The sequence below is a fragment of the Tachyglossus aculeatus genome, chromosome 21 (genome assembly GCF_015852505.1).
Source record: "Tachyglossus aculeatus isolate mTacAcu1 chromosome 21, mTacAcu1.pri, whole genome shotgun sequence".
In the NCBI taxonomy this organism is placed as follows: domain Eukaryota; kingdom Metazoa; phylum Chordata; class Mammalia; order Monotremata; family Tachyglossidae; genus Tachyglossus; species Tachyglossus aculeatus.
Window position 1 is genome coordinate 14693483 of NC_052086.1, and position 23766 is coordinate 14717248.

Here is a 23766-nt window from a genome sequence, read left to right on the forward strand (position 1 = left end):
CGCGAGCGAAGCCGCCGCGGCCGGAGCCCGGGCGGATGCCGGCTAGAGGGGAGGGCGCTAGGACCCCAAGGGGGAGAGGGCGGGGACCGGAAGTGGTGGGAGCCCGGGCGGATGCCGGCTAAATGGACATCAAGAAGTGGAGCGGCACGGGCCGCCGAGGAGGGAGCCCCGGTGGATGCCGGATAGGCGGGAGGGAGGGCGGGCGCTAGGACCCGGACGGGAGGGGCCGGAGACCGGAAGTGGCGCGGAAGGAGCCCGGGCAGATGCCGGCGAGACGGGCGGGCGCTAGGACCCAGGGGGGAGGGACCGGAAGTGGCGCGAGCGAAGCCGCCGCGGGTGGAGCCCTGGCGGAGGCCGGTTAGACGGGAGGGGGCGGGGGACCGGAAGGGGCGGGGGCGGAGCTGCCGCGGATGGAGCCCCGGTGGGTGCCGGTCGGGCGGGCGCTAGGACCCGGCGGGGAGGGGGGCGGGGCCGGAGACCGGAAGTGTCGCGCGCTCGGTCCCCGCGGGCGCGGGAAGGCCGTGGGCCCCCGGGGGAAAGGGGGGGGGGGGGCGGACGGTGCCGGAGGTTGGAAGCCTGAAGGGTGAGCCGGGGGCGGGGGGGAGGGGCCAGGGCACCGGAAACGAACTCGGGTCGGGGCGCGATGACTAGGCCATTCATTCATTCTCTCCATCGTGTTTGACCGCTTCCTGTGTGCAGAGCGCCGGACTAAGCGCTTGGGAAGCCCAATTGGGCAACAGGATAGGGACGGTCCCTACCCAACAACGGGCTCACAGTCTAGAACGGGGGAGGGGGGCGGACCACAAAACGAGTAAACAGGGGAGAAGCAGTCCGGAGAAAGTGAGCCCCCGGTTTGAGGAGCGGGGCTTTTTATGACCTACGTCACCGGAAGGGGGAGGGCAGGCCCGTTGTTGGCTCTGTTGCGGAAGTGTGCTTAACCCAGCGCTCTGCACGCTTTAAGCTGTCAATCAATACGATGGAGTGAGTGAAAGCGGGGGATTCCGACTAATCTCGCCCCCTCCCCCCCCCCCCCGTGTGTTCCGGCTGTAGCCGGTTCCCCCGATTCCATCGTTTGTTCCGGGGGAGCCCCACGGCGCGTGCGGACCGGAAGTGCGGGTGACCGGAAGCGCGGCCCGCCGGTTGCGTGGAGACCGGCCCTCACCCGGAAACGGGGGCCGCCCGGCCGAGGGGCCGCGCGGGCGGAGGGGAGGGCGGAAGGCGCTGCCGGGGCGGGGTCGGCGAGGTGAGTGGGGACGCTTTAGCGGGACGGACCCTTCCTGTTTCCTCGGAACAATAGGAAGTGGCGGCCCGAGGCCGGGGGGCAACCCCCCCCCCGGCTCGGCCCGGGCGCGCATGCGCCCGGGCGGGAGATACCGGCCTCTTCCTCTCCCCTTCCCCCCGACCTGTCGGCGATTGTGTGTGGGTCTTCTATTGTGCGCATGCGCCCCCGCCCCACAGAACCTACCGGCGGTCGTGGGGGGGGGCCTATTGTGCGCATGCGCGTAAACCCACCCCCGCACAGAGAATCTGCCGGCGCTCGTCTGTGTGGGGCTCCTATTGCGCGCATGCGCGTAAACCCGCACAGAATCTGCCGGCGATCGTGTGTGTGTGTGTGGGGGGGGGGGGGGTCTCCTAGTGAGCGCATGCGCCTAAGCCCGACCCGCGCACAGAGAATCTGCCGGCGATCGTGTGTGTGTGTGGGGGGGTCTCCTATTGTGCGCATGCGCCTAAACCCGACCCGCGCACAGAGAATCTGCCGGCGATCGTGTGTGTGGGGTCTCCCATTGTGCGCATGCGCCTAAGCCCGACCCCTCGCACTGCCGGCAATCGTGTTTGTGTGTGTGTGTCGGGGGGGGGGGTCCTCCTATTATTGCGCGCATGCGTGAGGCTACCTCCACCACACAGAACCTGCCGGCGACCGTGTGTGTGTGTGTGTGTGTGTGTGCGCGCGCGCGCTATTGTGCGCATGCGTGTAAGCCCCCCTCCCCGCACACAGAGCCTGCCGGTGATTGTGTGTTTCTCTCCTATTTTGCGCATGCGCGTGACCCCCCGCCCCACAGAACCTGCCGGCGGTTCTGTGTGGGGTCTCCCGTGCGCATGCGCGTGACCCCCCCCCCCCGCCCCACAGAACCTGCCGGCGGCCCTGTGTGGGGTCTCCTGTGCGCATGCGCACGTCCGTTGGCCCCGAGGCAGGCCTCCTCCTCCTCTCCCGCCCCCCGTCCTGAGGCGCTCGGCGCCCCCACTTCTCCTCACACAGCAGTCCCCCGGCCTGGGCCCCCCCCCCCACCTCCCCGACAGAGAGGGGAGGGGGGAAAAGGGGGGGAGAACAGCAGCCGCAAAGGAGTCTGGGAAGGAGGGGGCCGAGAGGATCCTGGGAGAGGGGAGAGAGGGGCTCGTTTTCTGAGGGGAGAAACGGGAGGAGGAGGAGGCCGACATGGCTAACTCTGTCATAGAGGGTGCCCTGACCCTCAGGAAGCCCTCCATAAATGCCGTCAAGTGATGCGACGGGGCTCCGGGGCAACGCTGGCTAATCGGCCCCGACTGGTCCCCCGGTAAACTCCCGCAACGCCCCACCGAGGGACGACCGGCCTCCTCGTTGGCCGTCGGGGGGACGGTTGGTCTGCCGCGGCCCGTTCGGGGGCCGTCGGCCGGGTCTCCCCTCCTTCCGGAGGGACCACGGCAAGAGCGTCGAGGGAAGGGTGATAAACGTTGGCGGAGGGAAGGGAGACGACCCGTCAGGCGGCGGTGATCGGGAGAGTTTTTGAGAGAGCAAAGTGAGAGGGTGTGATCAGCGAGGGTCGGAGGCCTACGGTGCGCACGGCGTGAAACACCGGGCGGGGGGAGTGCGGAAGAAGAGAAGGACACGGTCTCCCTACCGGCAAGGAACGTACAAGCTGAGAAAGGAGATCGCCGGACCTAAAATTGGGTACAAGTAGTGGAAACGGGGGGACGAACGAGGACCTAACCGGTTGCCGCCAACGGTACGAAAGGGTTTAGAAGAATCGCCACGTAGGCCCAAGCGTCGGAGGAGGGGAGTGGGGCGGACGCAGAAGTGTTAAAGGTGGTCTTTGAAGTTAACCGGGACGGGGTGGTGTGTGTATAGACGTGCCTACTTAGGCGGGAAAAGGTCAGCGCCGTCCTCGCTGAAACGCCATCTGATTTCTCTGTTTAAACGGCAGGTCTTCGCCAGCGGCCGAAGGGAGCACCGTTGCGATCCCCAGCATTCAGATCAGGTACCTTCAGCCGATTAGAGAGTGGGATCCCCTACTCCCGATCGGGGGAGACCGGGGAAAGGCGGAGGGTGTCTTTGGGGGTCGGGCTTGGAGGAGGGAGGCGAAAGGATCTGTCGTCGTCATCTACCGACTCTTACGTTTTTGTCTCGGACTCTCCCGAGCACTTAGTACGGTGCTCTGTACACGGTAATTGCTCAATTAATACAGTCGATTGATTGATGGATTGGCCGAGGGGGGAGGTTCAAGCTATTTAGGGAACATCCTGGGGCTGGGTGGGCTTGAGGAAGGAAGGAACGTCCGGCTGCCCCGATCCCGTTCGGGGCTGGGGCCGGTGAACCGGGGCCGCTCGTCTTGGATTCCCAGAGAGCCCCGACCAGGCCTTTCAGCTCCAGCCTGGGTTAGAGCGACCGGATACGGAGGGAGGGAGGACGCGTTATAGCCTGACGCTCCTTCAACCCACCTTCCCCCTCCCCCGGACCTTTTGTCTCTCCTCCAGGGGGGAGAAGATGCCCGCGCCGCCTCCCTGAATCTCCTGACTCCCGGGCCCCATGGAGGACCCCCCTGCCGTGTTCGGCTGCCCCGACTGTCAGCGCCACTTCCCCAGCCAGCCGGAGCTGGCCCGCCACCGAGAGCTGCTCCATCGCCCGGCCCCGGCCGGGGGCGGAGACGCGCCCGACGAGATCCCCCGGCCGTACCGCTGCGGGCAGTGCGGCCGGGGCTACCGCCACGCGGGGAGCCTGGTGAATCACCGCCGGACCCACGAGACGGGCCGCTTCCCCTGTACCACGTGTAACAAGGACTTCTCCAACCCCATGGCCCTCAAGAGCCACCTGAGGACGCACGCCCCCGAGGGCCGGCGGCGCCGAAGGCCCCCCCGCCACAGAAAGGCCCCGCCGTGCGGGCGGAGCCCAACGGGGCCGGACCGCTGGGGCGGGACGTCCGGTCCCCGGGAAGGCTGGGAGAACCACACCGGCCCCGGAGGAGGTACAGGCGGGTGGGAGGGCCCGGGGAACCGCCGGGGAGGCTGCTGGGAGGCCGGGCTGGAAAACGGGGGCGCGTCGGGCAACTGGAAAGAGCCGGCCGGCCCAAGGGCGGGCCGGGAGAGCCGGCCGAGTCCGGAGGAGAGCCCGGGCGGCTGGGGGGCCCCGCCGGGCCGCCCCGAAGCTCCCCCTCTCCCCGCCCCGGCCAGCAACCTCCTCAGCAACCTAGAGCAGTACTTGGCCGAGTCCGTGGTGGATTTCCGGGGGGGCGAAGGGCTGGCCCAGCCCTCCCCGGCGGCGGCCGCCGAGCGGCGTTACAAGTGCGGCCAGTGCGGCAAGGCCTACAAGCACGCCGGGAGCCTGACCAACCACCGACAGAGCCACGCCCTGGGGGTCTACCCTTGCGCCGTGTGCTTCAAGGAGTTCTCCAACCTCATGGCCCTGAAGAACCACTCCCGACTGCACGCCCAGTACCGGCCGTACCGGTGCCCGCGGTGCCCCCGGGCCTTCCGGCTACCCAGCGAGCTGCTGGGGCACCAGCATGCCCACGAAGGGGAAGGGGCGCCTTGGGAGGCGGGCGAGGCGACGGCCAACGGCCACGTCGGGGAAGACGGCCCGGAGGAGGGGGGCCCCGATCCGGGCCGGGTGCTCAACGCGGCCGGGGAGCACGCCGCCAACGCCGCCGCCGCCGAGCTCCCGGAGGGCAGGCCGGAGGACCGGCGGCCCTTCCGCTGTGCCGACTGCGGCCGCACCTACCGCCACGCCGGGAGCCTCATCAACCACCGCAAGAGCCACCAGACGGGCGTCTACCCCTGCCCGGCCTGCCCCAAGCAGCTGTTCAACGCGGCCGCCCTCAAGAACCACCTGAGAGCCCACCTTAAAGCCCGACGCGGGGCCGGGGGCGAAGAGCAGCCCCCTCCGCCGCCGCCGCCGCCGCCGCCGCCCCCCGAAGTCGCCTCTGAGGAGGAAGAAGCCCCCGGCACCCCGACCTCAGCCGCGGACCACCGCCCCTACAAGTGCCACGAGTGCGGGCGGGCTTACCGCCACCGGGGCAGTCTCGTGAACCACCGTCACAGCCACCGGACCGGAGAGTATCAGTGCTCGCTCTGCCCCCGCCAGTACCCGAACCTCATGGCCCTGCGCAATCACGTCAGGGTTCACTTCAAGGCAGCCCGGCACGGCGGGAGCCGGGGACGGGAGAGGCCCGAGGGAGGAGGGGGAGTCCCTGCGGGCCCCGAGCCGGGGGAGCCGCCCCCCGGGGAGGAGCTGCCGCCGATCGAGAGCGCAGAGGAGACCGCCCTTGCCGGGGGAGCCCGAGGCGGCCGGCCGGAGGCGGGCCTGACGGTGGCCCACATCTGCGGCCGCTGCGGGCTGCTCTTTGAGAGCCTGGAGGGCCTGGACCGCCATTCCCGGACTCACGGAGAGCAGGAAAGGAACGGCACGGAGAGAGCGGCGCCGCCCTCCCGGGTCTACACCTGTCGGGACTGCGGGAAGACGTACCGCCACTCCGGCAGCCTCATCAATCACCGGCAGACCCACCAGACGGGCGATTTTAGCTGCGGGGCCTGTGCCAAGCGTTTCCACACCATGGCGGCCATGAAGAACCACCTGCGGCGCCACGGCCGGCGGCGGGTCAGGCGGCTCCGGCGGCGGGCGGCCGGGGGCGGCTGCGGCGGCGGGCCGGCGGCCGGGGGAACCGAGCCGCGAGGGGAGGAGGAGGAGGACCGAGGCGGGAATCGGGTGAAGAAAGAGGAGGAGGAGGAGGAGGAGGAAGCGAGGGGCCCTGGCTCGGCTGGAGAAGACGGGACGCCGGCCGGAGCCGGTGAGGGCGAGGAAAAGCTAGAGAGGGAGGAGGGCCGTCTCCCGGAGGACACAGAGAAAAGTCCGGGCCGACGCGGGAAGAGCGAGGCCCCCTTCCACGGCGGCCCGGGCGCCGCGGAAGACGAGAGCGATGGCAACCGGGCGGCGGGAGAGGCGGGGCCCGGCCAAGAGAGAGCGAGCGCTGGGACCCTCTGGAGCCCCGAGGCCCTCAACGGCTGGCGGGAGACGGGGCCCCACACGTGCCACGAGTGCGGGCGCTCGTTCCGCCACGCCGCCGGCCTCCTGAGCCACCGGCCCTGCCACCCGGTGGGCATCTACCAGTGCTCGCTGTGCCCCAAAGAGTACGACTCGCTCTCGGCCTTGCGCAACCACTTCCAGGGCCACGGGCCAGGCGAGGCCTCCCCGGGGCAGCCTTTCCTCTGCTGCCTCTGCGGCATGATCTTCCCCGAGCGGGTGGGCTACCGGCGCCACCGGCGAGAGGCCCACGACTCCCCGGCGGGGAGCCGGGCCTCCTCGGAAGAGGAGGAGGAGGAGGAGGAAGAAGGGGAAGAGGCGGGAGCGGCGGCGGCGGAGGCCGGAGAGGCGGAGGCGGCCGCTCACCCGACTCCCCTGCGGGTCTCTGAGGTGGAGCTCCTGAATCAGCTGCAGAGGGAGGTGGAGGGGCTGGACGGGGCTGGCTACGGGCACATCTGCGGCTGCTGCGGCCAGACCTACGATGATCTCGGGAGTCTGGAACGCCACCACCGGAGTCTGGGGGAGGTTTCTGAGGGGGCGGCCCCGGCTGCGGCTCCCCCGGCCCCGGGGGCCGGAGGCGGCGGCGCCGCGGAGGGGGCCGGAGGCGGCGGCAGCGCGGAGGGGGCCGGAGGCGGCGGCGTCTCCGCCGGGGGCGCGGACGGAATCCCCGGGGGGGCCCCGGGCGGATCGACCGCTGCCGGGAACGCGGAGGGGGCCCCCGGGGCCCCGCCCCCCCGGCCAGCCTCGCCCCTTCCGCTGCGGCCAGTGTGGCAAGACCTACCGCCACGGCGGAAGCCTGGTGAACCACCGCAAGACCCACCAGACGGGAGACTTCGCCTGCCCCGTCTGCGCCCGCCGGTACCCTAATATGGCCGCCTACCGCAATCACCTGCGCAACCACCCCCGCTGCAAAGGAGCCGAGCGGCCCCCGGGAGCCGCCCCCCCGCTGGGCGACCGGGAGCCCCGGAAGGCCGAGGAGGAGGGGCAGCGGGAAGGGCTCAAGGAGGAACCCGGGGAGAAGGAGAGGGTGCCGCCGGAAGGGCCCGGCGCGGAGGAGCGGGAGGCCCCGAGGGAGGCCGGCCTGGAGCGCCCCTTCGGCTGCGAGCTCTGCGGCCGGACCTACAAGCACGCCGGCAGCCTCATCAACCACCGGCAGAGCCACCAGACGGGCCATTTCGGGTGCCAGGCCTGCCCCAAGGGCTTCTCGAACCTCATGGCCCTCAAGAACCACCGCCGCATCCACGCCGAGCCCCGCCGCTTCCGCTGCGCCGAGTGCGGCAAAGCCTTCCGCCTGCGCAAGCAGCTGGCCAGCCATCAGCGCGTCCACGGGGAGCGGCGGGGCGCCGCGGGCTGTGGGGCGGCCCGGAGGCCGCCGCCCCCGCCGCCCCTTCCCCGAGAAGAGCGGCCTTTCCGGTGCGGGCAGTGCGGGAGGACTTACCGGCACGCCGGGAGTCTCCTGAACCACCGGCGGAGCCACGAGACCGGCCAGTACAGCTGCCCGGCCTGCCCCAAAACCTATTCCAACCGCATGGCCCTGAAGAACCACCAGCGGCTGCACTCGGAGAGCCGGCGGCGGCGGCGGGCGGGACGGGCCAGGCGGGGCGGGGGCCTGCGGGCAGCCGTGCGCTGCGCCCTCTGCGGGAAGGGCTTCCCTGGCCGGGGCTCTCTGGAACGGCACCTGCGGGAACACGAGGAGAGGAGCAAGGAGGAGCGCAAGGAGGAGCCGGCCGCGGGCCGGGGTCCGGGCCAGCCGGACGGCGGGGACCGGGAGGGACCGGCGGACCGGGGCTCGGGAGGCGGAGCGGAGCCGGGCTGCGACCGAGGCCGGGAGCCGCCGCCGCCGCCGCCGCCGGGTCGAGGCCGGGGCCCCGGGGGGGCCCCCGGAGGCAAAGAGGCGGGCGGCGGGCCGCCGACCCGGGACCCCGAGAGGGCCGGCGGCCGGCGCGGGGATGGGATGCCGGGGGCGGCCGGCCAGGAACCCGGCTCCGGCGATCGGGAGCCCGGGGGACCGGGGGACCGCGGACGGAGCGGTCCAGGCGACCCGAAGAACGGCCCGGCCCAAAGGAGCTCGGACGCGGCGCGGGTCCCGGGCCCCGGCTCCCAACCGGCACCGGAGCCTCGCCCCTTCTGCTGCAGCCAGTGCGGCAAGACCTACCGTCACGCCGGCAGCCTCCTGAACCACCGCAACACCCACAAGACCGGCTGCTACCGCTGCCCCCTCTGCCCCAAGCAGTTCTCCAACCCCATGGCCGCCAAGAACCACGGCCGCATCCACACGGCGACCCGCCGCTTCGCCTGCCCCGACTGCGGCAAAGCCTTCCGCGCCTCCCGGGAGCTGGCCAGCCACCGGCGAGCCCACGGGCAGGGGCAGGAGGGGCCGGCCCTGGCCCTGGCCGTGGCCCTGGCCCTGCCAAGGACCGAGCACCCCGGCGGGCGCGGCGCCGAGGCGGCCGGGGACGCCCCCCGGGATCGGGCCGGTCCGGCGGAGCGAGCCGGAGCCGGGGAGAGGCCGGGGGCCCGGAGCGGCCCGGGAGGGGAGGCCGGCGAAGAGCGGCCCTTCCGCTGTGCCCAGTGCGGGCGCTCCTACCGCCACGCCGGCAGCCTCCTGAACCACCAGAAGGCCCACGCCACGGGCCTCTACCCCTGCCCTCTCTGCCCCAAGCTCCTGCCCAACCTCCTGGCCCTCAAGAACCACGGGCGAACCCACACGGACCCCAAGCGCCATCGCTGCGGCGTCTGCGGCAAGGCCTTCCGGACGGCGGCCAGACTGGAGGGTCACGGCCGGGTCCACGCGCCCCGAGAGGGGCCCTTCCCCTGCCCGCACTGTCCCCGCCGCTTCCGCCGCCGCCTCAGCTTCCTTCAGCACCAGCAGCAGCTGCACCCGGAGCGGCGGACGGTGGCCAGCACTGGTACGGGAGTGCAAGTGAGCACGGCGTGGGCGGGTTCCGGCCGGGGGGCCCCGGGAGTCTGATGGGGGACGGCGAGGGACGGCGGGACGGGTGGGGAGGAAGGGAGCGGGCGCCCAGAGTCCGGGGGCATCGTGGAGGTGGGCGGCGGGAGCGGGGAGAGAGAGCGCGTGAGGAGCCGACGGGTTGCCGAGGGAACGGGCCGAAAGCCAGGATGCGGCCGTCTCCGGGAGGGAAAGCGTGCCGGAGCCGGGAGGTAGGTAGGGGAAGAATCGAGATTCGGGACGCTTCGATCGCAGTAGATTGAGATCGGGAGGGTGAGGATCCCCATCTTGTGAGACGGTGGCGGAGGTCCGGGGCCGTGTGGTTTTCCTCCAGCGGGATGGAGTTGTCTCGGAATGAGTTCGGGACGAGACCCCCCGGGTTGGAAGGGCAGGGAGGGAACGGGCCCACCCCGAGGTCCTGGAAGAAAAAATGAGGTCAGAGCGAGGGCTGGGGGCCGGGAGCAGGAAACTGGGGTTCGCCTGCCTCCGGGAGTACCCGGGGGGAGCAGGTGAGAAGCTTTTTCTCCGGGGAGTCAACAGCGTGTCACTTGGTTCTGACGGTTGGAAAAAAGAAAAACCTACCCGTTGAGCAGGGACAAAGGCCAAATAAATTTCTCCATCTCTTTCTCTGCAAAAATCTGAAGTTCTTTTTCCCCTCCTCCCCTGAGGGGACCAGAAGGGCGGGATTAGGGAAAGGGGAGGTGGGATAGAGAAGGACGGGCTTTGGAGTCCGAGGTCGTGGGTTCAGATGCCGGCTCCGCCAGTTGTCAGCCGTGTGACTTCGGGCAAGTCACTTCACTTCTCTGGGCCTCAGTTCCCTCATTTGTAAAATGGGGATTGAGACCGTGAGCCCCCCCGTGGGACCACCTGATCACCTTGTAACCTCCCCACCGCTTAGAACAGTGCTTGGCACATAGTAAGCGCTTAATAAGTGCCATCATCATTATTGTTATTATAATAGGGCGAACGCCCGCTGATGGCCAGACAGGTCACCTCCCAGATGGGTGTCTAAAGGGAGTTTTTTCAGCCTCTTTTCTCTTCCTTCACAGTTTTTATTGAACTGCCGCAGGTCGCTTAAGGTTGCTGTCTGCCCCCCGCCATCTCCCTCGTCATCATCAGCGATGTCTGTTGAGTGCTGGCTATGTACAGAGTACTGTACTGAGCACTTGGGAAGGTCCAGTACAACACAGCCAGTCAACACGTGCCCTGCCCACGACAGTCCTCGAGCCCTGGAGTCCCTATCCTCGGGCCGTGGGCCGTTTTCCGGTTCCCAGATCTCAGCCGGGTGTTCCCCCAATCCTTCCCCTGTTTGGAGACCCTCTTCCCGGCCTTGGCACGCGCTGTTCCGTTTCCTCCGGCCCGCCACCCCACGCAGCACGCACACCCCAGACACATTATTTCCCCAGAGCCATTCCAGAACCATTTTTCCCGCCCCTCCCTCGGAGTCTCATCGAGGATGCTTCTTGCTCTGGGGCTGAATCAGAGTTAATTGTTTCTTTGAAGCTAGCCCCGGCTGCTGCAACAACAGCAATTAGGTTCCCGAGTGCCTCCTTTATCAAGGTATCAAAGTAGGAGCCATCCCCACCCACGCTGGGGACCGGATAGGCCTCTCCTCCCTTGGCCAGGGGGTGGAAACTGAGGCAAGGAGTAGCATCAGGGAACTGGCTCTTCCAACCAATTGCTTGCTCTACCAGATCACGATTCCTCGTCCCCTCATAGACCCAAAATGTCCTTCCCACCCTCCTCATCATCATCATCAATCGTATTTATTGAGCGCTTTCTGTGTGCAGAGCACTGTACTAAGCGCTTGGGAAGTACAAATCGGCAACATATAGAGACAGTCCCTACCCAGCAGTGGGCTCACAGTCTAAAAGTCTAAAAGACTTCCCCGACTTCCCCGAAAATCTTCCCCATCTTCACCCTCGCTTCCGTAGCCTGACTCTTCCCTTCCCGTCCCCCACTCTCCCGAGAAACCGTGCCACTAAATGGGGACAGAGTGGCGTAGGAGGCCTGTCTGGGGAGGACAGATTCCACGGAGCTGAAGGGAAAAAGGGGAATTTTGTGGAGAGGAGTTGACAGCACGGCCCTTAGAGGGAAGGAATCGTTTGGACGGCTCTAGGGAACGGAGTGGAGGGTTTCCAAGGGAGTAAGGTGGGCAGGCCGCCCAGGTTTGGGGGGGTGGCAGGTCATGGGGTGGGCATCCTGGATAAACTCGAAGGTGAGGAGGAGGTGTGGAGTCCGGGGGCGGGGAGCTTGCGGATCGGAGGACAGCCGGCCCGTGTCCGTGGAGCCATTCTGTCCTCCCCAGCCGGTGACTCAGTTTCTCTTTCTTACCCCAGGAGATCCACCATCACTGGCAGCAGGAGTTCAGGACCTCTCATCTCCCCTCCACGTGCCCCCGTGAGCCCGGACCTCTCATCCCAGTGGCCTCCAGACTGCAGCTTCGCTCTGCGGACTCTTTCTCCCAGAGAGCGGGACATCTGGGTTTTTGTTTCCGCTTTTAATTTCCCTATGAAAGCTCAGGGGGGGATGACTTCAATATCCCTTTCCTCTCCCCACTCCAATCCTGAGGGAAAAGGACCTAGAAAATCTGGACCTCTGGGATGGATGCAGGAGAAAGAACGGGAGTCCTCCCCACGCATCTTCCCAGGGAAAGGAAGTCGGGATCGGGGGAGATCCTCACCGTGGAGGAATTCTGAGCGCTTAGCGTTTGTCCACAGACACTTTCCTTCATTATGGGATGTGTAGAACTCACAGGAAGGGTTAGGGTAATGCCGAATTCCCCACCACCACCACCCCCGGCTTTCGGCCCCCACTCTTCTCACTCTTCCCTCCCCCGACAATTGTGTCAACACAAGGAATCCGGGAATCTTGTGTCAACACAAGGAATCCTGGATCCCGGCTCTCCTCCTTACGGGTCTGAGGACGAGCACCACTGGATTTCATTCGGTAAAGGGGAAAGGAGGGCCGGGAGGCGCCCGGAAGGAGGGAAGGGAAAGGCGATCTCTCCCGCGGAGGGGAAACCTTTTGCTACGATTTATAACTTATTTTCTAAAATCTATTTTGTAAGGTTTTATTTAAGTTTTAAAAAAAAGAAAAACTTGCTCCAAAAAAAAAAAATAAGGAAGTCTTTTCGAGAGAGAAGCCGGGAAATTCAGGTGCGTGAGATGGCTGGACCTCAGAGGAGGGACGCGGGCCACGCCAGGTGGGGTAGAGCAGATGGGGGTCACCGCCCCGGACGCGGCACGAGCAACACGCTTGACGTGGGACAAACGGGGAGGGTCCTGGAACTAGGGCCTCCTACGCTCCGGCTTGGGAGGAGCGGGTCACCTCGGAGCAGGAGAGCGACCGCCGCTGTCCCTCCGGGTCCCGTCAGGCGGTCCTGCCCCTCGAGAGCTGATTTGGCTACCTCCTGCCCTGGCCTAGGGGCCCGGGCCGCCCCCCGCAACCCCCTTGTTGGGGGGTGGGAGGTGCGGGTCCGCTGGGTGAAGTCGGACACAGAGGGGAAGTAGTCAACTGCAGAAAGACTCGCCCACAGGACTCCCTGCCCCGCAGGGCCCTTCCGTCAGGTCAGCGCGCTGGATGGCCGGGGTGCCGCCTTTTCTTCCTTCCAGGAACAGTCGCTGTCAACTTCGCCCCCCGGCCCGTCGGGTTCCCGAATCCCGGAGGGGCCCCAGCCTACCTCTTCCTCCTCCTCGAGGGGCTGGCCAGGTGGGTAGGAGGCACGTCTTCCCCTGGACCTCGCTGCCGCCGGGGTCACGTGGCACCTGGAGGAGGCGGGGAAGAGGACGGGGAGAGCGTGTGTTAGGGGCGGCAACCTCGAGGGTCGTCCCTCTGTGGGGTGGGTGAGACAGAGATGGAGTCGAGGGGCAGGAAGGGCCCGGGCAGTGGGCTCTGGGGTGTGACGGCTAGTGGAGCCGGGAGCGGGGAAACGCCAGAGCAGGGGCTGAGGAGGAGACCGTCTGGGATGCGTACTTCGGTTAGCAGGGCAGCTGCCTCCCTCGGGTTCGGGCTCCTCGGCGAAGTAGACCTGCCAGGCCAGGCCGCTGACCCAATCCTCGTGGGCGGAGGCGGACGTAAATACCCCGGGAGGCGTCGGGCCCCCGCAGGGGTTGCCGAAGCTGTGCAGACCAACCAGGAACCACGTGCCCCTCTCTTCGTGCACGAGGGGCGCCCCGGAAAGGGCCTGCGGAGCAGAGAACCCCCCCTCGATGTGTCACTCCCCAGCCCCGCCGCTCCTCTTCCTTTCCCGGCCTACTCGCCTCTTCCCCGCAGCGGCCCCTCAGAGGATGAGGAGGTGAAGGCTTGGGGCTGAATTGGGGTTGGGGATTAGGGAGCTGAGTGTTGGTAGAGACTGGGGGTTAGGGGGTGGGTTTGATATTTAGGATTGGAGTTTCTGGCCAATTTCGGGGTAGACAGTCGGGGGGACGGTGGGTTAGAACGAACGGATCCCGTTAGCAAGTCGTTACGGGTGGGAGCTCAAAATTAGGGTCCGGAGGTAGAGTTGGTGACGGTGTACGGATTGGGGTAGGTCCGGGAATAAGGGTAGAGGATTTTAAAAATAGTCGGCTGGGAGCTAAGATTTGGGGAGCGGGGGAGGAGGAGAGGGTTAGGGTTAGTTGTCGGGATCGGATGAGGGTTAAAGAATCATGAAGAGATTGGGCCGAGCTGATGTGTCAAGATTAGGGCTGGGATTTGGGGATGGGGGTTTGAGAAAGGGGTTAAAAATAGCCTGGGGCACAAGTCTGCTGGGTGACTTTGGGCAAGTCACTTAACTTCTCTGAGCCTCAGTTACCTCATCTGTAAAAGTGGGGATTAAGACTGTGAGCCCTACGTGGGACAACTTGATCACACTGTATCCCCCCCAGCGCTTAGAACAGTGCTTTGCACACAGTAAGCGCTTAACAAATGCCATCATTATTATTATTCAGACTGCGAGAGTAGGTTGAGGGTTTGGGGATAAAAGTTGGGGTGTGTTGAATTTGGGGGTTGCGGTTGGGATTTGAAGATTGGGGTTAGGGTTAGCGTTAAAGTGGCCCAGTTGGAGAACTCCCGAAACCAGGAACAAGCCGGTAGGAGATGGAGGAGACAGATCGGAGAAGGAGTCGGGCTAGACAAGAGGAGAGGCTCGGAGGTAGGGGCCCACGTCACCACGATCCTTTTGGCTTGTAACTGGAGGCCGTTAGCCATTTAGGGTTGGCGAAACAAGGGAGCAAAGCGGGCCACGCATTGATTTCCCGGTTGTAGGTCTGAGGAATCACCTCACAGCGGGGCATCTCCTCCAAGGCGCTGCCGCAGACCATTTCAGGGAGGATGGGGACCCCCTGGCCCCCAGGAGCAGCGGGGAGTCGGCCGCAGGCCCGGTGGCCCAGGATGGTCACAGGGACTGCCCGGGGCCAGTCACAACCTGCAGAGAGAGGCAGGGCCGGTGCCGGATCGGACCCCGGGGGGGTTGCCGGCGAGGCCGGCTCCTCCCCTATTGCCAATCCGGGGAGGGGTGGAGGATTGGGGGGCAGAAGTTTCTTGTGGGGCGGGGTACAGGTGAGGGGCGACGGGAGACGTCGTCTGCCCCGCCACTGGCGCGAGCCTGAGCTCCGGAGCCTCCGACTGGCAGGGGACAATGCTCCCTTTGAGCTGGGTCGGGACACGGTGCCCGCGAGCCCCCCGGGGGAGAGGCGGGCTTCACCCAGCGCTACGCCTCAGGGAACTCGGGGTTTCCTCGCAGAAACCAGGCCCTGGAAAGGCCCCAGGCCTTCACGCTTCTCTCCATTCCCAGCACCCGCTCCCGGGCCGGGGTGCGGAGAAGCCCTTCCCTCCGGCAGTCTCCCCGGCCACCGTCGGACCCCCGCCTTGGGCTCGGAGCCCCGGGTCGCCGGCGCCCACTCACCTGCTCCGTGTGGGGCCCCGCCCAGGGTCCAGCCGCGGCCTCCTTCGGGCAGGCGGTGAGAGGCGTAGGGGAGGCAGAGGGGCCTTAGCGCGGGGCCCAGGATCACGGGCTGGGACAGCACCAGCAGGGCCAGGTCGTGACCCCGTCGGGGGTCGGTGTAGGCCCCGTGCAGGGCCAGCCGCCTCAGCCCCCGCTCCTCCTCGCCCAGCCTCACACGCCATTCCTCCGGGGACTGCCGCCTGCGGACGGAAAGTCGGAATTGGGCCGGGGAGAGGCCCGCCGGAGTCGGGGAGACCGGAAGCGTGACGGGAGAGCGGGCTCCTGGCTCCGGGGCCCTGGCGGTCTCCTCACCCAATGAAGCAATGGGCAGCCGTCAGCACCACTTCCTCAGACACCAGGACCCCACCGCAAACCAGCTGCCCCTGATGCCACAGCCGGGCATCCCAGGGCCATGACGAGGGGGCTCCGGGGTGCGGCCCCTCCCCTCTCAGTGAGCCACATGCTGAGAGAAAGAGAGAAAGCTCTGGGCATTTGTCTTCCGTCCCTTCGCCCTCCAGATCCCGATCGTCCTCCCCGGCTAAATTTAGGCAGGCCCCTGAATTGGGGTTCAGCTGGGCCCGGCGTTCCTTTCCTCTTCCTGAACCCCTGGATCGGCCTTCCCAGGTGGTCTCGGGGGGCCCGGCAGGCTGGCACAAAGAGTGCCAAAGCTCCCTCCTCAAAGATGTGTTATCCGTTTGACGGCAGATGGCACAGAGATTTCCCTCCTCCTGCCCCGCAGAGTCCCTTAGCTTACTGGATTGCTTGCCGTTGCAGAGGATGTGCCAGGGTGGAGAAACAGTAGATTGGGCATGCCTGGGGTGCCCAAAAGGACAGAAGAAATGCCATCGCTGGGTTCACCTAGCTACTCATCTAGTCCTTGATTCTGTTGGGGACACCAGGATATTTGGAGGAACTCGGTGATGGTTACATTATCCGTTGGCATCCATCTCAAAGATTACGGTAAACCACCGGAATCCCTAATTTTACCCCTAGGAGCCCATTACAAACCTCTTCCCCACAAATTTGTCCAGATCTCCTGGGAAGCTAATATCTTTGGCCTGAACAACTTCCTGTCGTACCCAAGCGTAGGCATCTTTCCTTCTGTCGAACTTCCCCACTTCTCTGTCCCACCATCGTGGGAATCGGTAAACAACAATTTGGGGTTCATCCCGTCTACACCCTCTGTGGGGTTTTGTAAGCTTCAATCGCATTCACTCTCAACCTTTGTCTTGAGAGTCCAAAAAGCCCTATACTTTTCAAATACGGAAGCGGCGCCGTCTGTCTTTTAAACCTTCTCCACCTCTTGGATGCCTTGTCTAAGATTTTTTGTTTTCCTGGTATTTGTTAAGTGCTTACTGCGTGTCAAGCACTGTTCTAAACACTGGGGTAGATACAAGTTAATCAGTTCAGGCACCAACTCTGTCCCTCATGGGACTCACAGAGTAGGAGGGAGAAAGGTATCAAATCCTCCATTTTGCAGTTGAAGAAACGGGGGCAAGGGCAAGTAAAATGACTTGCCTAAGGTCACACAGTAAGCACGTGGAGGAGCCTGAATTGGAAGCCAGGTTCTCCGGCTCCCGGGCCCGGACTCTTCCCACTTTGGCTACGCTGCTAGATGTGAGGACGGAACGGCACACGGTCCTCCAGAGACGGTCTGTGGTTTTTTATAGTAGCAAAACTCTAGTTGACTCCATTTGGTTTTTTGGTTTTTTGTTTCTGCTCTTTCTGATGACCTCCAGCTCGGTGTTGGCCGTTGTGGTTGCTGCCTCACTGAACCAACATCTGGCAGAAACCGACTTCAGTGCCTCTAAGGTTTCCTTCTGGAATTCTGTCTGTTGGCCCAAGGCCCGTCATCATCATCATCAATCATATTTATTGAGCGCTTACTAGGTGCAGAGCACTGTACTAAGCGCTCGGGAAGTACAAATTGGCAACATATAGAGACAGTCCCTACCCAACAGTGGGCTCACAGTCTAAAAGGGGGAGACAGAGAACAAAACCAAACATACTAACAAAATAAAATAAATAGAATAGATATGTACAAGTAAAATAAATAGAGTAATAAATATGTACAAACATATATACATATATACAGGTCATCAAGTGCTCCCCATCCTCCTATAACGAGGGTTACGTTCTTGCAAAACCCCATGTTTTGCAGCCTGATTTCCCCCTCTGCGGAGGCGGTGGGCTGCTGGACTCTCCCCCCCGACCCACCACCCCGTCCCTAGTTTGCCAAAAGGGATTCCCAGGCTTGCCTATCCCGGATTTCGGACAAGACCTGAGAGTTTCCCGTCAGGCCTGAGGGCCCAAAATGGGGGCCCGCTGAGCTATTAGCTCTTTGGAGCCTGTCCCAACCCAATCCTCATTAACCCCCTAAAATCCCTATCCCTTTCTCACCTCCAGACTCAAAATGAAAAAGCTGGCTCCGCTGTCTACACTACCGTCCTCGCCATTCTGTTGCCGAACATGGGCACGAGCCACTTCTTCCAACAACTACGCCATCATTCGTGGAGGCATCCTAACTGGCCCCGCCACTGAGCTCTGGTGAGCCCTGCTTTTGACGCATCTCGGTCCCAAACAGTGGCTGTTCATCCCTTCTCTGTGTTTCCTATCTCTGAGCCAGTTCTTCATCCCTTAGCAAACATTCTCCCAGTCTGCGATTCCTCAGCTTTTTAAAAGCCTCTGGTCTGGTCGGGTAGATTCCGCCCGGTGGTTTCCGTCTCGTTAGCCCCCGCCCGACCTGTAATACCGGACTCCTTCCGGATCAGACCCAAAAACCTTTGCCTCCTCGAGGGTCCGGCCCAAGATACCCGTCACCCCTCGGATCGGCTCCGCGGCTCATACCAACGCAACTGTCTTCGTCGCGACCCTCGGGGACGTCGGGGCCCTGGGAGAGGAAGGTGGCCCCCCGGGCCCGGGCTTGAAGCCAGTGGGTGTGGGAAGCCAGGTTGGTCAGCAGCACGGGGACGTCCTCCCGGGCGCAGCCGGTCGAGAAGCTGACGATGCCAGCTTGGACCCAGCGTCCATCTGGCTCTTGGCACAGCACCGGACCCCCTGAGTCTCCCTGGAAGAAAGGCACAGGTACCACTGAGCGAGGGGTCTGCTTCCTGTCCTCCGCTCGTGCTCGGCCCAGCCCAACAGTCCAGGCTGTCCTCCCCACCGGGTCTCCGGGGTTCCCGGCTCCCGCCTCATCCCTCCCGCCTTCCGTCCCTGGCTCCCCCTGACCTGGCAGGGCCCCTGGACCCCCGGCTGGGCTCCGGCACACAGCATTCCCGGTCGGGCCGGACTGGACAGGGGCCGCAGGTGCAGCCGGTTATAGAGACAGTTGCAGGTGGGGCGGCTGATGAGGCGGAGGCGCAGGTTCCGGAGAGTCCCGGGGGCTGCGGGTCGGAGACGTGGCTTATGGGAGGGGAGGTAGGGCCGCTCGAGGGTGGGATGCTTGAGTTCTTGGTGGGGGGGTACTCAAGGGTGGGATGCTTGAGTTCTTGGGGGGCACTCGAGGGCAGGATGCTTGAGTTCTGGGAGGGAAGGGGGTGGCATTCAAGGGCAGGATGCTTAGGTTCTGGGGGAGAAGGGAGGGTACTCGAGGGCAGGATGCTTGAGTTCTACTTGAGGAGAGGGCCTGGAGAAGCAGGGGCCCTGGGGATTCTCGGGAGGGGGCCAAGGGAGAGGTGTCTGGGCTGCCGGGAGCTTCACTTACCCCTTTCGGTGCCCTGGCCCCAGCCCGTGGCCCAGCAGGAAGCCCCAAAGGGGAAGCGGTGTCCGGGCCGAGGGAGGCAGATGGGAGAGGCGGCCCCTCCGGGGTCCCCAGTGGGGGCCAGCTGGAGCAGGGCCACGTCCGAGCCCTCGGTGTAGCGGTTGTAACCCCCAGGGAGCTGGATGGAAACCACGGCCACCTCCTTCGCCCCCGGGTCTACTCCATCGCGCTGCAGGGAGCCCAGGGCCACCGACCAGGAGCCGGGGTCCGCCACGGAGATCCTGGCAGGGGGGCGGAAGCGGAGAGCCGGAGAAGGAGCCGGGTGGGGAGGGGAGGAGTGTCTGGGCCTAGGGTGGGGGGATTTCCCAGCCCGGGTGGATTTGAAAGAGTCTGGGCAGTGGCGAGGGAGGAAATATTCCTGGCTCTCCCACCCTTAGAGCCTTCTTAAGCCCAAGCACTATCCCAGAAATTGGGCTCGGTGGGGACCCCCTTCCCCAGAGGGGATGCCCATGCTCCTTCCCCAATGAGGGGCTTTTCAGTTAGTCAATCGTATTTATCTTTTAGACCGTGAGCCCACTGTTGGGTAGGGACTGTCTCTATATATTGCCATCTTGTACTTCCCAAGCGCTTAGTACAGTGCTCTGCACACAGTAAGCGCTCAATAAATACGATTGATGATGATGATGATTGAGCGCACAGAGCACCGTACTACCCTCGGGAGAGTACAACAGAACAATAAACCAACATCCCCTGCCCACAGCGAGCTTATAGTTTAGAGGGGGAACAGCGAGACTGGTTCCAGGGCCAGCTCACCTGTCAAAGCAGTGGGCGGCCGTGAGGACCCAGGCCTCGGCGATGAGAGAGCCACTGCAGATGTGTTTCCCCCGATGCCTCACGCTGGCCAGCCAAGGCCACTCCCCTGGCGTGGAGACCCCCTCCCGGGGCTCGGGGAGACCAAGGCCTCGCCGCCCGCAGTCTGAAGGGAGAGAAGGCGCGAACATTCAGGGCCTCATCTTCCCTAGGTGATGATGATGACGGCGTTTGTTAAGCGCTTACTACGTGCAAAGCACTGAGGGGGGATACACGGTGATCGGGTTGTCCCACACGGGGCTCACAGTCTATATCCCCACTTTACAGGTGAGGTAACGGAGGCCCAGAGAAGTGAAGTGACTTGCCCAAGGTCACCCAGCAGACGGGATTGGAACCCATGACCTCCGCCTCCCAAGCCCGGGCTCTTTCCACTGAGCCACGCTGAGATCAGGGCTTGCCCATCTGGTCCGAGGACCCCCCTGCCCCCCTAATCCAAATCTTCTCTGGATCCATCCCCAAGGTCAACCCAAATAGCCCTTCCCTCCATCCCCCGCCCCCCAAATCCCACCTGGACATCCCCTGCTACTTAGGGTCAGACCCAGAGGCCCCCAGCTCTTCCAGCTCAAACTCAGGCCTCCCCCAGATCTTACCCTGTCGAGTTGCTTGAAGACCTGAGGAAAAGAGAGAAAACGGTGAGTCTGCTCCCATCAGTCCCGATTCTCGGAGCCGGGTCGGGGGAATCAGGCCTCCCCGGGGGTCCCAAAAAGGGGGTAAGGGCCAGGAGGCAGCTTGAGGTTTTAAGTGCTCGCTCCCTCCCCACCAGTGACTACATGCCTTGTAATACCATTAACTCCCGGAAAAGAAAATATTTATATGAGGTCAGGAAATGGCTTTCATTGGTGTGGATTCACCCTAAGCTGGAACTCAGCTAATTGTTTCTCCTCCCTGAGATTAGTACTAAGCAGCCTTGGGGGAAAGGCTCAGCCCTGGGGCTCAGAGAACACGCACGCCTACACATCCTAGATTCCGGCTTCCCGGCTCTTCCCAGAACCAGTCTTCGCACTCCCAGCTGTCTTCTCCAGGTGTCCCGCTGTCCTCCCAGGACCCAGGAGTCCGACCCTCTGCTCCTGGCTCTTCTCCCTTCTCTGCATCCTACCCGGTAAGGTGTCCACTGAATTTGGGATGGGGCTGGTTTGGCGGAGAGGGAGAGCACGGGGACGGGGGAATAGTCTCGATAATAATAATGATGGCATTTATGAAGCGCTTACTATGTGCAAAGCACTGTTCTAAGCACTGGGGAGGTTACAAGGTGATCAGGTTGTCCCACGGTGGGGGCTCACAGTCTTCACCCCCATTTTAATAATAATAATAATAATTGGCATTTGTTAAGCGCTTACAATGTGCAAAGCACTGTTCTCAGTGCTGGGGAGGATACAGGGTGATCAGGTTGTCCCACGCGGGGCTCACAGTCTTAATCCCCATTTTACAGATGAGGTAACTGAGGCCCAGAGAAGTTAAGTGACTTGCCCGAGATCACACAGCAGACATGTGGTCTTTTAGACTGTGGGCCCACTGTTGGGTAGGGACTGTCTCTATATGTTGCCAAGTTGTACTTCTCAAGCGCTTAGTACAGTGCTCTGCACACAGTAAGCGCTCAATAAATACGATTGATGATGATGTGGTGGAGCCGGAACTCGAACCCATGACCTCTGACTCCAAAGCCCATGCTCTGTCCACTGAGCCACGCTTTCCAGATGAGGGAACCGAGGCCCAGAGAAGTGAAGCGACTTGCCCAAAGTCACCCAGCTGACAACTGGCGGAGCTGGGATTGGAACCCGTGACTTCTGACTCCAAAGCCCGGGCTCTTTCCACTGAGCCACGCTGCTTCTCTCAGTGACCCAAACTGCCCTCCACAATCGGAGGCTCAGTTCCACAACCCCGCACCCCATCACCTACAGAAACACCTCCGGCCGCACGCACGCACGGACGCCATCCCTTTATCGATGGAAAAGCAGTCACACACATCCCAAGTCCCCCAGGCCCACGCAAATCCATCAGATGTGGAGTCCACGTCCCCAGCCCGCCACGGTCACACAAATACGAAGCCACGCACTCGAGTCCGGTCATCCACCCGGACGCCAGTTGCACACACAGGCGCAGACGCACGTTCGCTCGGGGATGGCCCTATCCGCGGGGACCCCGTGAGCCCCGACGAGGGGAACAGAAGCAGACCCGAGGACGGGATCCCTTCCGAGCTGGGCGTCCCCGTGCCCGCCCTGCATCCCGGCCCTTGGCCGGCGTGCCTGGTCTCACCCCGTGAGAGGACCAGCGCGGTCAGGACAAGCAGGTCAGGGGTCCGGCTCCTCTCCATGCTGCCCTCGGCCCGGTTGTGGCCCCGGCCTGCGGGGAGGCCCGGCAGATAGCCTGCTCCTGAGGGAGCCCCGCCTACTCCCCAAACCCCACCTCCGGCATCCGAGGCGCTTGGGCGAATTCCTCCGCTGTGACTTCAACCCCGCCGGGGCAGGCGGAGCCGGGCCCTGGGCCCCGAGGTCCTGGCCAAAGGCCCTGGGGATCCTGGGCCCGATTACCGCGGCGGTGGCGGCCAGTCAGTCGTACTCATCGAGCTCTTACTGTGTGCCGAGCGCTGTGCGAAGCGCTTGGGAGAGTACAACAGAACGGTCTCCGGGCCGCCGCGAGCTTACAGTCCAGAGGGGGTGACCTACGTTGAAATAAATAAGTAAATTACAGATACGGACGGTGACCGACGTCAAAATAAATAAATATTACAGATACGGGCTGTGCGGGCTGGCGCGGGGAGATGAACGAAGGGAGCAAGTCAGGGCGACGCGGAAGGGAGGGGGATTAGTCGGGGAAGGCCTCTTGGAGGAGACGGGCCTCCAATAAGGCTTTGAAGAGGGGGGAGAGTCGATGCCTGTAGCTGTCGGAAGCAACAGCGTCGGCAGCAGTAGTGGGGACGGGGACCCTGCCCTGTGTGGGAATTGCCACGCGCTCAATCATCATCATCATCAATCGTATTTATTGAGCGCTTACTATGTGCAGAGCACTGTACTAAGCGCTTGGGAGGTACAAATTGGCAACATATAGAGACAGTCCCTACCCAACAGTGGGCTCACAGTCTAAAAGGGGGAGACAATAAATACGATTGAATGAATGAATGAATGAATGCTTACCCAGGTGGGGGGCCAACCTCGCACACAGGTCCCCCCCAACCCAGTCAGGATGCCCACTGCACTGGGCACATTTATGAGTTCCAGCGGACGGACCGGACATGATCCCTCACTCGGGAAGCAGCAGTAGCCGGGTCTGTTTCGTTTGTTTTTCGAATGGTTTTTGTTAAGCGCTTCCTGGGTACCGGGCACTGTTCTAAGAGCTGGGCTAGCTAGAAAGTAATCCAATTGGACACAGTCAAGGCTCCGCATGGGGCTCACGGTCTTAATCCCCAATTTTACAGCTGATGTAATCGAGGCCCAGAGACGTGAAGTGCCTTGCCCAAGGTCACACGGCAGACAAGTGGCGGACCCGGGATTAGGACCTAGGTCCTTCAGGTTCTAGCCACGAGACCATGCTGCTTGCTCTGCGGAAAGAGCAGGGGCCTGGGTTCTAATCCCAGCTCTGCCAGCTGCTTGCTGTATGACCTTGGGTAAGTCACTTCGCTTCTCTGTGCCTCGGTTGCCTCAGCTGTCAAATGGGGATGACCTGTTCTCCTTCCCATTTAGACCGTGAGCCCCACGCAGGACGGGACTGTGTCCAACCTAATCAACTTGTACCTACCCTAGCATTTAGCACAGTGTATGACACATAGTTAGCACTTAAATACCACCAAACAAAACAAACACAGGGTGTGCCATCCTTTCCGGGGGGGATTCTTAGAGCACAAAAGAGTTTTCAGACTCCAGTAGGAGCAGCCCACGCTTGTAGACTGTGAGCCCACTGTTGGGTAGGGACCGTCTCTATATGTTGCCAACTTGGACTTCCCAAGCGCTTAGTCCAGTGCTCTGCACACAGTAAGTGCTCAATAAATACGATTGATTGATTGATCCTTTCTTCTTTCCTTCCTTCATTCATTCAATCGTATTTATTGAGCGCTTACT

General features: G+C 63.6%; 2 protein-coding genes across 2 annotated transcripts; one reads left to right on the plus strand and one right to left on the minus strand.

Annotated features, from left to right (window-relative positions):
• The first annotated feature begins 2369 nt into the window (after positions 1-2369).
• ZNF646 (zinc finger protein 646) lies at positions 2370-12322 on the plus strand. The gene is made up of 8 exons (XM_038762721.1): positions 2370-2981; positions 3180-3233; positions 3730-4217; positions 4423-4440; positions 4488-6814; positions 6846-8091; positions 8155-9191; positions 11558-12322. Exons 3-8 carry the CDS (start codon positions 3782-3784, stop codon positions 11720-11722), a joined length of 5229 nt encoding a protein of 1742 aa, XP_038618649.1. The 5' UTR covers positions 2370-2981; positions 3180-3233; positions 3730-3781; the 3' UTR covers positions 11723-12322.
• On the minus strand, positions 12284-22945 carry PRSS53 (serine protease 53). Its single transcript, XM_038762722.1, has 12 exons — positions 22863-22945; positions 22286-22373; positions 20223-20325; positions 19658-19820; positions 18848-19125; positions 18373-18527; positions 17992-18211; positions 15457-15607; positions 15106-15344; positions 14480-14625; positions 13194-13404; positions 12284-12985 (listed from the first exon to the last, which is right to left on the minus strand). Exons 1-12 carry the CDS (start codon positions 22943-22945, stop codon positions 12975-12977), a joined length of 1848 nt encoding a protein of 615 aa, XP_038618650.1. The 3' UTR covers positions 12284-12974.
• Between the last annotated feature and the right edge of the window lie 821 nt (positions 22946-23766).